Consider the following 13,257-nt stretch of genomic DNA (forward strand, 5'->3'; position numbering starts at 1 on the left):
AACCATTTCCTTTTGGTACAGTGACTCTGTGTATTCCTTCCATCTTCTTTTGATGCTTTCTGCATCATTCAATAATTTACCCAGAGAATCTTTCAATAACCAAAGTCAAGGCTTGAATTTTTTCTTCAGTTCTCTCAGCTTGAGAAATGCTGAGCGTGTTCTTCCCTTTTGGTTTTCTGACTCCAGATCTTTGCACATTTTGTTGTAATATTTGGCTTTATCTTCTTGAAATGACCTTTGAAATTTTCTGTTTAGCTCTAGCTGACACCATTGCTGGGATGGGAGTGTATGACTCTGCCATTTCCTTGGAGGGCCGATCAATTTGTCCTGATGGTCAGGGGTCCTAGATTGGGCTGGTTGAGTCATGTTCCAGAGTTTCTGCCCTGTCTCCTCCCTTCTCTGAGAATGCATTATTGACCGATGATTCTTTAAAGGAAACCATCAGCAAATTGGTATTTTTCAAACTGGCTGGTCCCAGAGCAGTTTCAAAGGTCAAGAATCTTGAACTGAGAGAGGCTGATGGAATTGGATTATTCCATACGCACAGATGGGTGTGGGTGGCTGGGTGGCTGGCTCGGCCACATGATTCAGGAGTAGGTTGCTGACGTAGGTTGCCACAGGGCAGGAAGTGAGCTCCGGAGTCAAGCTCTCAGAAAGTGCATGATTGGGGCTGCCTTGCTTGGGAGAGAGATTCCAGATGGGGCTGGCTGATGAGCCTAGGGCCCCGTGGTGTCTCTTGAGGCTTTTGTTTTTAACGACCCAAAGACCAGTCACTTTGTCAAAGGCGCTGAGAGAGTGAGCTCCTTGATGGGTGGATGGAGCAGAGGGTGCACTTCCTCTCTCCTCCTGGTTGTCCAAGCAGTCTCACCCAGAGAGCAGATCTTCATGGTCATGGTCACGCTTGTCTGGTCACCCCTGCAGTGTGGAGTGACTGCCTGCAAGTGTCAGGCACCCCGATGGCTGGACTCACTTCTTACTTGCGAGGAGCTCACCATTTAGAGAAGCAATCGGTGACACACACAGGTTGCTGGCTGCTTGCTCAGCCTCACCTGACACATTTCACACTGGTCCATCTCAGCAACTCCACCAGGAAGGAGCTGCTGTTGGCCCTAGTTTGTAGATGAGGTAACTGAGGCCCAGAGAGCTTCAGAATATAGCCCAAGGTCACAAAGCTCACAGTGTAGAGCTGTGATTCACAGCCTGGTGTCTGACTCCAAAGTCCACAGCCCCTCACTCCCTCTCTGTGGGAGAATCGGACTGATGGCCTGAGGGCTGGGGAGGGTGAGGAGTGAAGGTAGTGGCAGCAGACAAGGACATCTCATCTCTGACTCTAGGACTTAGCAGGCTGTTCCCAGCAGGGCACCAAGATGTGCTCCTGTGTGGAAATGTGAGAGGTCATGGCACATTCTAGAAACTTCCGTGTTGGTTTATACTTATCTGCTTACTGGGATCGCTATAAATCAGAATAGATTGGAGAGTGATGGGTTTTAAGGCTGAGCAAATAATTGCCCCAGGGCGTAGCATTGTAAAGGAGCCCTGGAGGTACAGTGGTTACACACTCAGCCACGGACCCAAAGGTCAGTGGTTCAAACCCACCTGCCACTCCATAGTCAACTATATGGTGGTCTGCTCTTGTACAGAATATCATTGTTCATTAGGGGTTGCCGACTCTGCTCCGACTCATAACGACCTGACACACTACAGATGGAACACGGCCTGGTCCTGTGCCATCTTCACACTTGGCATGTGTGAGCCCATTGCTACTGCCACTGTGGCAGCCCATCTTATCGAGGGTCTTCCTCTTTCTCTGTGACCCTCCACTTTACCAAGGATCATGTTCTTTCCCATGGACTGGTCTCTCCAGATAACATGTCCAGAGTATGTGAGACCGGGTCTTGTCATTGTCACTTCTAAGGAGCATTCTGGCTGTAATTATTCCTAGAGTTGTTTGTTGTTCTGGCAATCCATGGTACTTACAGTATTCTTTGCGAACGCCATCATTCAAAGGTGTTCATATTCATTGTTCACCGTTGACATACAGATGAAGCTATTGAAGATACCATGACTTAGATTAGTGCACGTTAGTCCTTAAAGTAGTATCTTTGCTTGTGAACACTTTAAAGAGGTCTTTGCCCAGTGTAAGACATCACTTGATTTCTTCACTGCTGCTTCCATGAGTGTTGATTGTGGATCTAAGTAAAATGAAATCCTTGACAACTTCAATCTTTTCTCTGTTTATCCTGATGTTGTTTATTGAGGTAGTTGTGAGGACTTACATTTTCTTAACATTGAGTTGTAATCCATATTGAAGGCTGTTAGTCTTTGATATTCTTCTGGAAGCAAGGCTGTGTTGATTTGCATATCGCAGATTGTTAATGACTCTTCCTCCAATCCTGATGTCGTGTGTTCTTCATATAATCCAGCTTCTCAGATTATAGCTCAGGATACAGATTGAGTAAATATGGTGAAAGGATACAAACCCGATTTATTCCTGATTTTAAACCATTCAGTATCCCCTTGTTCTGTTCTAACAACTGTCTCTTGGTCTATGTACAGAACCTGCATGAACACAGCTAAGTGTTCTGGAATTCTTAGTTTTCACAATGCTATCCATAGTTGGTTATGATCCACACAGTCGAATGCCTATGTATAGTCAATGAAATACAAACATCTTCTGGGATTTTCTACTTTTAACCAAGATCCACCTGATGTCAGCATTTAATATCCCTTGTTCACATCTTCTTCTGAATCCTCCTTGAATTTTGGCAGGATGTACTGTTGGCAACTGTTTTTAAATTATTTTCAGTAAAATTTTACTTGCATGTGTTATTAATGATATTATAACACATTCTGTTTTCCTTGTTGTTGTTGTTAAGTGCCGTTGAGTCAGTTCTGACCCATAGCGACCTTCTATAGGGTTTCCTATGAGCGGCAGGTGAGCTTGAACCACCAACCTTGTAGTTCAGACCGACTTTGTCATCCAGTCCATTAACCCACAGGATCTCTTCTAGTCCGTTGGCCAGGTAGCTGTCTTCCAGATTTCTTGGCCTAGAGTAGCCTAAGTGAGGGTTTTGAGTGCTGCATCATCAGTTTGTGGAAACAGTCCAGTTGGCATTCATCAGTTCCTGGTGCCCTGTTTTTCACCAGGGCCTTCAGTGCTGCTTGGATTTCTTCATCAGTGCCATTGGCGCTGTAAAGATTGCAGTCTTGGAAACCCTATGGAGCACTTTTACATTGTCCTGTAGAAATGCTTGGTGTCCTGGGGTGGCGCTGTGGGCTAATGCACCAGACTGAAAAACCATTTGAACAGCAAGGTTGGCAGCTCAAGCTCACCAGCTGCACCCTGGATACTCTATACAGTGTCACTGTGGGTCCAAACCAACTCAACGGCACTTAACAACAACAACATGGGAGGACTGGTATGGTGCTGTGGGATAAACACTGGACCACAAGGTTTTTTGAAATGCAAGGTTGGCAGTTCAAATTCACCAGTTGCTCCTCGAAAACCCTATACAGGGTCACCGTGAGTTAGAACCAACTCAGTGACACTTAACAACAGCACCCCCCCCCAACATAAACCCTTTTCTGCTGATTTCATTCCGACTCATCTCGATCCTATTGGTGTTGCTGTTGTTAAGACCCATCGAGTTGGTTCCAACTCTTAGCGACCCTGTATGGGGTTTCCTGTGAGTAGCTGGTGAATTTGAACCACCCACCTTGCAGTTCAAACGAGCTTTGTGGTCCATGTTTGTCAGGAATTTGAATAGGGGACAGGGAAGATAGTTTGTCTCTCTTCTAGCATGTCCAGACCTCAGCTGGAGAATTTAAGGCTGCGGGCAGGAAGTGTCTGAGACTCGTTCATGGCTGTGTCTGGTAGCTGATGCTGGCTGTTGGCTGGGGCCTCAGTGCCTCCCCACATGGGCTGGCTTGGACTTCCACACAGCATGGTTACTATGCCCAAGTGTGAGCACCCCAAGAGAAAAAGCACCAGTAGAAAGACAGAAGTGCTTCAAGCCTTTTGAATCCCAACCTTGAATGTCATGAAGCGCTATTTCTCAGCTCTCACAGATGCAGAAAGAGAGAGTAAGACGCTGGCCTTCGCTGAAGGATAGCCATTTACGGAGATAGCCATCTTTGGAAAATACTATCTGGTGTGGCGCTGTCAGATAAGCACTGGACTGCTGACCACAAGGTTGGTGGTTCAAAGCCACAAGCTGCTCCTTGGGAACCTTATACAGGGTCACCATGAGTTGGAACTGATTTGACTGCACTTAATAACAGCATTAACATCTGCTGCAGTATAGCTGCACTTGGCTGTGTATTTCTTGTTGTTAGATGCTGTTGAGTCCATTTCAGTTCATGGTGACCCTGAGGTAGAACAGTCCCATAGGGTTTTCTTAGCTGTAATCTGAATGGAAGCGATTGCCAGGCCTTGCTTCTTCGGTGCTGCTGGGTGGGTTCAAATCATCAGCCTTTAGGCTAGCAGTTAAGTGCAGATCATTTACACTGCCCGCAGACTCGCTGCCTTTGCAGTTTGGGACAGAGGTTGTGAGCAGGCTGTGGCACACACATGAGGGATCCACCCACCCAACAGCAGTTTGACCTAATGTTCTAGTCAGTGAGAACTAACCTGGAAATCAGTGATGAGTCCTGCAGTCACTAAGCACATCTTGAGCTGCCCAGCCCCTGAGAACGGCAGGCAAGTGTCTGGGCTGAGTTTGCATGGGCCCCAGAGGATCTGCAAGAAAAGAAGCGTGGAAGGGTCAGTTAGTCTGCTCAGAGGAAACAGCTGTGTTTAGTGTTGCAGGGATTTAAAGTTTGAGAGGGCTGGGTGGGGACCAAATGAGCTGGGGTTCCCTCCCCTAGAGCCCAAGGAGCTGTGAGACTTTTGTGTAGTTGCTCCTACACAAATGAGAAGGCGCTCTTGGGCCTCACCGCCTTACAGGACACCTCTTCTCCCGTCCCTCCGTCTTCTCCACTCTTCTGCCTCCTTCCTGGCTCATCAGCTGACTTCTAGGGCCCTGCAAGGCAGCAGTTTCCTTGTGCTGAGTCTGCAGACAGCCCTAAGCGGACTGAGCACCACTGAGTGTGGTATTTATAGCCGGACGTCTGCTCTGCGCTGCACTCACGGTCGCACACATTTGGCTGCTGTCTTTGCATTGATGGTGGGCCATGTGCTGATTCCCTCAGGCCATGACCACTAGAATTTGTGCCCTGGCCACATGCCTGGGCATATAGTTAGCACCATAGATTGTCCACTGGAGGTAGCTTTCACTATCTCATTCTTACCTAGCATTTCTCCTGAGATCCTGCTGGAAATGTCCTGGGGTTGTGTTGTTTAAACAGTGTGACCTTTAGTGTCTAAAACAGCTGTGTACTTCTTTAATAAGTCATTACAAAGCCAGTGCCCATTCAGCCACCACAAGAACCTGCCCGCTGCCAGCTTCCTGAAGCCTCACAGTCCTGGATCTTGTGGTGACCACCAGTGTGTGTGTTTAACGTCCATCTTGATGTCCTTGAGGCGGTGCGCCTCAGCCCTGCTGACTGTAACCTGTAAATGGAATATTACTGGGCGGCTTCTGAGGCTCACAGTAAGGGTTGGATCACCTTCATTTTCCCATTGTTGAGTTGTGTTTCTCCTCACAGCCTTGGTCATCTACAATTTCCTGAGCCTTTGCTATGAGTACCTCGGAGGAGAAAGTTCCATAATGTCCGAGATCAGAGGGAAGCCCATTGAGTGAGTACTATGTCTCCCGGGAAGCCCCACATCACCCAGCGTCCTGGGTCTGCCAGTCATCCAGCTTTCCTGACATCAGCTGTATGCGAAGGCCTTGTCCACACTTCCCAAGCATGGCTGCTCACATGACCCCTCCTTCCTCTGTTTCTCTCTCCCTGTTTCTCAGTCTCCCCCCTGCAGTTTCCATCTAGTTCCTTCTCTTACCCAGGGGCAGTGCAGCCCTGTTTTCCTCCCCTAGGCCTCGCCCTGGGGTGGTGTTGGGCTCAGGGCTGCTCCAGATGTGTGCCCCCCTCCTGCCCCAGCCTTCCTGGATGTGGGGGAACACAGCCTACCCCAGTCCCACCTTTCATGAATCCGGGGTCTCTGCTCACCAGCCACATGTCTTTCAGGTCCAGCTGTATGTACGGCACCTGCTGTCTCTGGGGAAAGACTTATTCCATCGGATTCCTGCGGTTCTGCAAACAGGTTTGTATCCTCAGCAGACGCTGTGTCAATAGGCTGGAGCTGGGCATGCCCCTTTCAACCACCACTTTATGACTGGGCCGCCTCTGGCTGATGTGGTGGCTATGGGGCACATGGGGCTGGGAGGAGGCTGCTCAGGCTAAGTTCCCACTTAGCACAAGGCATTGCAGGGCCCACACTTCACAAGCTGTTAGGATGTGCCATGTTAATGGGGTGCACTCCGGGGCAGCAGCAACATCCCAGGACAGCCTTGGAGGAGCTGGTCTAGCCTCTTGTTCGTCCACCCAAGCCTGGGTATTTAAGCACTTAAGGGAGAGTACGTGGGGATTCTAGAAATTTCCTGTCAGCTGTGGTTGGAGGGCTGGAGGCCTTTTGCATTAAAGACACATTACAACACAGGCCTGTGCCATCTCCCTGTTCTGTTCCCCTTTCCAGCAGCTCCCAGCGTCCTGGCGACCCCACCTTAGGGTCTAGAGTGGCCTGGGGGCAAGGGGAAGAGGGGGGCAACATGGTGCTGCCGTAAAGTGATGGGCCAGACGTCTGGCCACCTGAGCTTGGTTCCCAGCTTCTCCTCTAACTGTGTGTCCTTGTTCACATTGCTTAACCTCTCTGTCTTGGCTTTCTCAGGCTGCTGTAACAGAAACACCACAAGGGTACCTTTAACAAACAGAAATGGATTCTCTCACAATTTAGGTGGCTGGTGTTGTTGTGACATGTCATCAAATCAGTTCCAACTCAGCGACCCTGTATAGGGTTTCCAAGGAGCAGCTGGTACATTTGAACCACTGACCTTGTAGTTCAACCGAGCTTGCGGTCCAGCGCATTAACCCACAGAGCCACACCAGGACTCGACTCCTTTACGAAGCTAGAAGCCTGAACTTAAAGTGCTGGCTTTATGAGAAGGCTTTTTCTCTCTGTTCTAGAGGAAGGAGCTGGTTCTTTTCAGCATCTGGGCCTGGTGTTCTTTGGAGATCTCCATGTGTCTTGACATCAGTCTTCCCTGGGCCTAAGAGGTTCTCAACACAAGGACCCTGGGCCCAAAGGCTGTGCTCTGCTCCCAACTCTCCTTTCTCAGGTCCCTCACCCTACTCTCTTCCGGCTCCTTTTAGCTCTTGTGAGACAGAAGGTGATGCATGTCACACACCAGGTAAACGCCCCTTACATTGCATCAGGGTGTGACTTGAGCTGCATCCCGCCCTACCCCCGCCTCATGAGCACATGTTGTTGGTGTTAGCTACTGTCCAGTTGGTTCTAACAACAGCACTGCCTGGTCCTGCTCCATCCTCACAGTTACTATGTTTGATCCCACTGTTTTCATTGTATCTCAGTCCATCTTATTGGGGGGCTTCCCTTGATACCATGTACGTGGTCCCCCCAGACAGTTATGTCCAAAGTATGAGAGACAAATGCTTCTAAAGAGCATTCTGGCCATACTCCTCCCAAGACAGATTTCTTTCTTCTTTAGACAGTCCATGGTGCTGCGGAAATTCTTCACCAACACCACAATTCAGACGCGTCTTTTACGTATTCATTGTCCAACTTTCACATCCGTATAGGAGGTGATTAAAAGTACCCTAGCATGGGTCAGGCATACCTTAGTCCTCAGACTGACATCTTTGTTCTTGTTCTGGAATATTCCTGGTCTTCACAATGGTATCCATAGTTTGTTACGATTCACACAGTCAAATGCCTTTGCGTAGTCAACAAAGCATAAGTAAATGACTTTCTGTTATTCATTACTTTCAACCAAGATCCATCTGACATCAACAGGGATATCCCTTATTCCTCTTCTTCTTCTAAATCCAGCTTGAATTTCTGGTAACTCCCTGTCCTGCTGCAATTGGTTTTTAATGATCTTCTGCAAAATTTTACTTGCATGTGATATTAATGATATTGTTGAATTATTTCCGCATTCCGTTTGGTATAGGCACAGGCAAGAATCTCTTCTAATCGGCTGGCCAGGTTACTGTCTTCCAAATTTCTTGACATAGACAATGCTACATCAGCTTTTGAAACAGTTCTATTTACATGCTTTCAATTCCTGGAGCCCAGTTTTTCTCCAATGTCATCAGTGTTATTTGGACTTCTCTTCTTCAGTACCAGTGGTATTTGAAATGATTAACCATCAACCATTTCTTTTTGGTACCATGACTCTGTGAAGTCCTTCCATCTTCTTTTGGGTGTTTCCAATGTCATTCAATATTTTACTCATAGAATCCTTCAACATTGCAACCCAAGGCTTGAATTTTCTTTTCAGTTCTTTCCGATTGAAAAATGCTGAGTGTGTTCTTCCCTTTCCCAGGTGTCTGTACGTTTCATTATAATACTTGACTTCGTCTTCTCAAGCTAACCTTTGACCTTTTCTATTCAGCTCTTTTACCTTCTCATTTCTTCCCTTTGCTTTTGTTTCTCTGGGCTCAAGAGTAAGTTTCAGAGTCTCTTCTGGTATCCACCATGGTGTTTTCTTCTTTTCCAGTCATTTCAATGGCTTTTGCTTTCTTCATGTACGGTATTCTTGATGTCATCTTCTATCTTCTAGTCTTCAGTCACTAGTGTCTAGTGCATCCAATCTGTTCTTGATATGATCTCCAAACTCAGGTGGGAGATAGTCAAGGTCACATTTTGGCTCTTGGGCACCTGTTGAAATTTTTTGCTGCTTCAGCCTAAACAGTACGACAAAGTGGCAGACGAGTGGTGGTCATTAACACGTAGAGGTCAGATTTCCAACACATCACAGTGAAGGATGACCTCCTCCAATCACATCATGGGGGATAACTGCATCATTGCATAACTGTCTTCACATCATTTGTGGGGATACTTCCAGACCATGACACGGGGTTTCTGTTGCCTCTTCTGTAAAACGGGCATAACGATGCGGTTCTCGGGAAACCTTTTGCACAGTGGCTGGTGTGGGGAACGCTGGCAGCCAGGCTCAGGGAAATGGCAGATGAGGGTACCACACCCAGCCTGCCGACTCATGGTCTCCAGCACCACCAGAAATAACCACGAGGGAACAGGAACCCACAGCCAAGTCAGGGCTGGTCTTTCTGTTCATAGCCCTCTCCCAGTGCCAGACTTACCAGGCCTGCAGCCCTGCCCCCAGCTCTTCCTTCCCTGGGCTGTTTACAGTCAAACTCTCACCTCTGGAACTGCAGGGAAAGAGCTCAAAGCTGCCCTGGCCACAGGGTGGGGCATTCAGAGCCATTGTTCACCCTGATTCAGCTGCCCGGGTTCCTGGCCCAGCGGTGACTCCCTGCCTTCTGTGAGGGTGTTGCTGTTTACAAAGTTTTGATCTCACGATTGCTAAGTAGTGTGGGATTTGGTGTAAATGATTCCCCCAGCCCCGTGGGCTCCTGGGCTCCAATGTTGTGGAGGTGGCAGGAAGCCGCAGTAAGGGGACAGAGAACAAAGAAGCCACTTTATCCCTTCCTAATGACACGGGGAGAGAGATTGCCAACAGCCTCAGCCCAAAGGCACAGAAATCTTAGAACCCAGCCAGCCAGCACTCCCGCTTCTCCTGGGGAGTTCATTACAAGTCTAGTGAAGATTCCCAGGCCGTCTGGCCAGCCCACCACACCCAGTCCAGAGGAGAAGGTCAGCACTGAAGTTCCGGGTTTGGTCGCTCTCCCGGTTGTTGTTCAGTCCTGGTTAATGTCCACCAGGTACTCTGCAGCCTGCTGACCTAGACACCATGCTTGTCCTCAGTCTCCATGAATAATACTGCTGACATCACACGAGCCATCCGAGGCAAGCCCCCAACTGCTGTTAGGCAGACAGCTTCACTCAAGCCCACTTCCGTTTTCCCCAAATGCTGGCCCCACTTCCTCTAGAGGGGCAATTTTGGGGGTTTTGGTAAGCAGCACCCCACCTCTGGGCCCATCATCTCTGCTTCCCATAGCACATGCTTCTCCTTGTGGCGGCCCCACAGAGCCGGCTACCCAACTTTCCTGCAAACCTCTGATCCCCGGTCCGGCCAGAAACATTGGGATTCAACAGGCTACTTTCTCTGCCATGTTTCAAGTCACACTAGCAGTAGGCTGCTTTTTTGTCAAGAGAAGGGTGATTCTAGTGACTCTGTGGGCACCGCAGAGGAGGGACTTGAGGCTCTTTGGGCTGCTCTTACGTCGGTTCTGACTCAGCGCGACCCTGTGTACAACAGAATACAACACTGCCTGGTCCGGTTCCAGCTTGACATTTGTGTTGTGTTGCTGCCCCGTTATTAATCTATCTCCTTAGGGGTCGTCCTTTTTTCCCCACACCCTCCTCTTTGCCATGCATGACGTATTTCTCTAGGGACGGGTCCATCCTGATACTGCGTTCCAAGTACGAGATGAAGTCTTTCTATCCCCACTTCTAAGGAGCGTTCTGGCTGTACTACTTCTGAGACACCTTTGTTTGTTCTTAGGACAGTCCATAGTGCTTTGAAGATTCTTCACCAACATCATTATTCATATGCATCGCATCTTCTACAGTCTTCCTTATTCATTGTCCAGTTTCCACAAGCGTATGTTGCTATTGTTGGTAGCTGCTCTCGAATCCAACTCATAGCAAGCCTGTGCACACCAGAACCAAATACTGCTCAGTCTTGCACCATCCTCACAATTGTTGATGCACGTCAGCCCATTGCTGCTGCCACTGTGCCAGTCTATTTCGTTGGGGGTCTTCCTCTTTTTCAGTGGCCCTCCACTTTACCTAGCATGATGTCCTTCTCTAAGGACTGGTCCCTACTAATTATAACATGTCTGAAGTATAAGAGATGAAGTCTCGCCATCCTGGCTTCTAAAGAGCATTCTGGCTGTACTTCTTTCAACACAGATCTTCTGGCAGTCCATGGTACATTCAATATTCTCCTCCAACACCATTCCTCAAACTCATCAATTCTTCTACGGTCTCCCGGATTCACTGTCCAACTTTCACATGTATATGAGGTGGTTGAAAATACCATGGCTTAGATCAGATTGTACCTTAGTCCTCAAACTGACATCTTTGCTCTTGAACATTTGTTGACGAGGTCTTAGGCAACAGATTTGCCTAATGCAATATATCATGTGATATATATATATATTTTTATTATCTGATTTCTTGAGTGTTGATGGTTGAGCCAAGAAGAATGAAGTCCTTGAAAACTTCAATCTTTTCTAAATTTATCATGATGTTCTTTATTAGTCCAGTGGTGAGGATTTTTGTTTTCTGTACATTGAGGTGCAACCCATACTGAAGGCTGTGGTTATCAGTAAGTCTTTTTTAAATTCTCTTTGCTTTAAGCAAATGAGGTGGAATAATCTGCATATCTCAGGTTGTTAATGAGTCTTCCTCCAATCCTGATGCCACGCTTTTCTTCATGTAATCCAGCTTCTTGGATTATGTGCTCAGCATACAGGTTGATAAATATGGTGAAAGAATACAACCCTGGCGCACACCTTTCTTGATTTTAAACTATTCAGTGTCCCTTTGTGCTGTTTGAACTATTGCATCTTGGTCTATGTACTGGTTCCTTATGAGCACAAGTAAACGTTCTGGACTACCCATTCTTCATAATGATCCACACAGTCAAAAGCCTTGGCATAGTAAGAAAGCATGTGTAGGAGTCCCGGTGTGGCGCTGGGGGATTAAGTACTGGTCGTGGTCCGCAAGGTTGGTTTGAATCATAAGGTCGGCAGTTCAAACTCAACAGCTGCTCTTTGAAAGCCCTGTATAGGGTCACTATGAGTTGGAACCAACTCAATGGCACGCAAAAATAGCAGCGAACAACAAAGCACAGGTAAACATCTTTCTGGCATTCTCTGCTTTCAGCCAAGATCCATCTGACGTCAGCAGTGGTATTCCTCATTCCACGTCCTCTACTGAATCTGGCTTAAATTTCAGGCAGTTGCTTACTATTGGAGCCATTTTAAAATTATCTTCAGCACAGTTTTACTTGCATGTGATATTAATGATATTGTTCGATGATTTCTGCATTAGTTGGGTCATCTCTGGAATGGGCACAAATATGGATCTCTTCCACTATGTTGGCTAGGTGGCTCTTCCAGAAAGCTTGGCAGAGATGTGTGAGTGCCTCCAGTGTTTCATCAGTTTGTTGGAAAATGTCGATGTGTGTTCTGTCTAGTCCTGGAGGCCAGTTTTTGTTGTTTTGTTTTGTTTTTTGCCAATACCTTCCATACAGCTTGGACTCCTTCCTTCAGTACCATCAGATCTTGATCCTACACCACCTCTTGAAATGGTTGAACATCGACCATTTCTTTTTTGTGCATTGTCTCTGTGTATTCCTTCCTTCTTCTTTTGGTGCTGTATGCATCTTTCAGTATTTTACCATAGTTGTTGTTGTTAAGTGCCAGCCAGTTGGTTCCGACCCATAGTGATCCTGTATAGAGCTTTCAAAGGGGTGGCTGGTGAACTTGAACCGCCAACTTTGCAGTTCAAATTGACTTTGTAGTCCAGCGCATTAATCCACAGCACCACACCAGGACTCCATTTTGCCTATAGAATCCTTCAGTATTGCAGGTCCAGGCTTGAATTTTTTCTTCAGTTCTTTCAGCTTGAGAAATGCTGAGTGCCTTCTTCCCTTTTGGTTTCCTAACTCCAGGTCTTTGCACATTTCGTTATAATATTTGACTTTGTCTTCTTATGCTGCCTTTTGAAATTTTCTTTTTGGCTCTTTTACCTCCTCATTTCTTCCATTCACTTTAGCATCTCTATGCTGAAGAGCCATTTTCAGAGTCTCTTCTGACATCTGCTTTAGTCTTTTCTTTCTTTTAAAATACCTTTGGCTTTCTTCCTGTATGATGATTGTGATGTCATCCCACAACTCTTCAGGTATTTGGCCATTTGTGTCTAATCCATCATAAGATGGTCTCTAAATTCAAGTGGGAAATGGTCAGAGTTGGACTCCTGGTGTGGCACTGTGGGTTAATTCACCAGACTGCAAGACCATTTGAGCTGCAAGATTGGCAGTTCAAGCTCACTACCTGCACCTTGGAAATCCTACACAGGGTCGCTATGGGTCGGAATCTATTCAACGGCACTTAACAACAACAACATAGTCAAGGTCATATTTTTGC

General features: G+C 47.1%; 1 protein-coding gene across 1 annotated transcript in view; it reads left to right on the forward strand.

Moving 5' to 3' along the window:
* The window catches only part of TMEM184B (transmembrane protein 184B), a 42,421-nt gene that overhangs the window by 19,890 nt on the left and 9,274 nt on the right, over window positions 1-13,257 (forward strand). Inside the window, exons 3-4 of the mRNA XM_006865190.1 lie at window positions 5,647-5,737; window positions 6,127-6,202. Coding sequence (XP_006865252.1) covers window positions 5,647-5,737; window positions 6,127-6,202 — 167 coding nt within the window. The remainder of the gene's footprint in view (window positions 1-5,646; window positions 5,738-6,126; window positions 6,203-13,257) is intronic.

This window comes from Chrysochloris asiatica, unplaced genomic scaffold (genome assembly GCF_000296735.1).
Source record: "Chrysochloris asiatica unplaced genomic scaffold, ChrAsi1.0 scaffold00076, whole genome shotgun sequence".
Lineage (NCBI taxonomy): Eukaryota > Metazoa > Chordata > Mammalia > Afrosoricida > Chrysochloridae > Chrysochloris > Chrysochloris asiatica.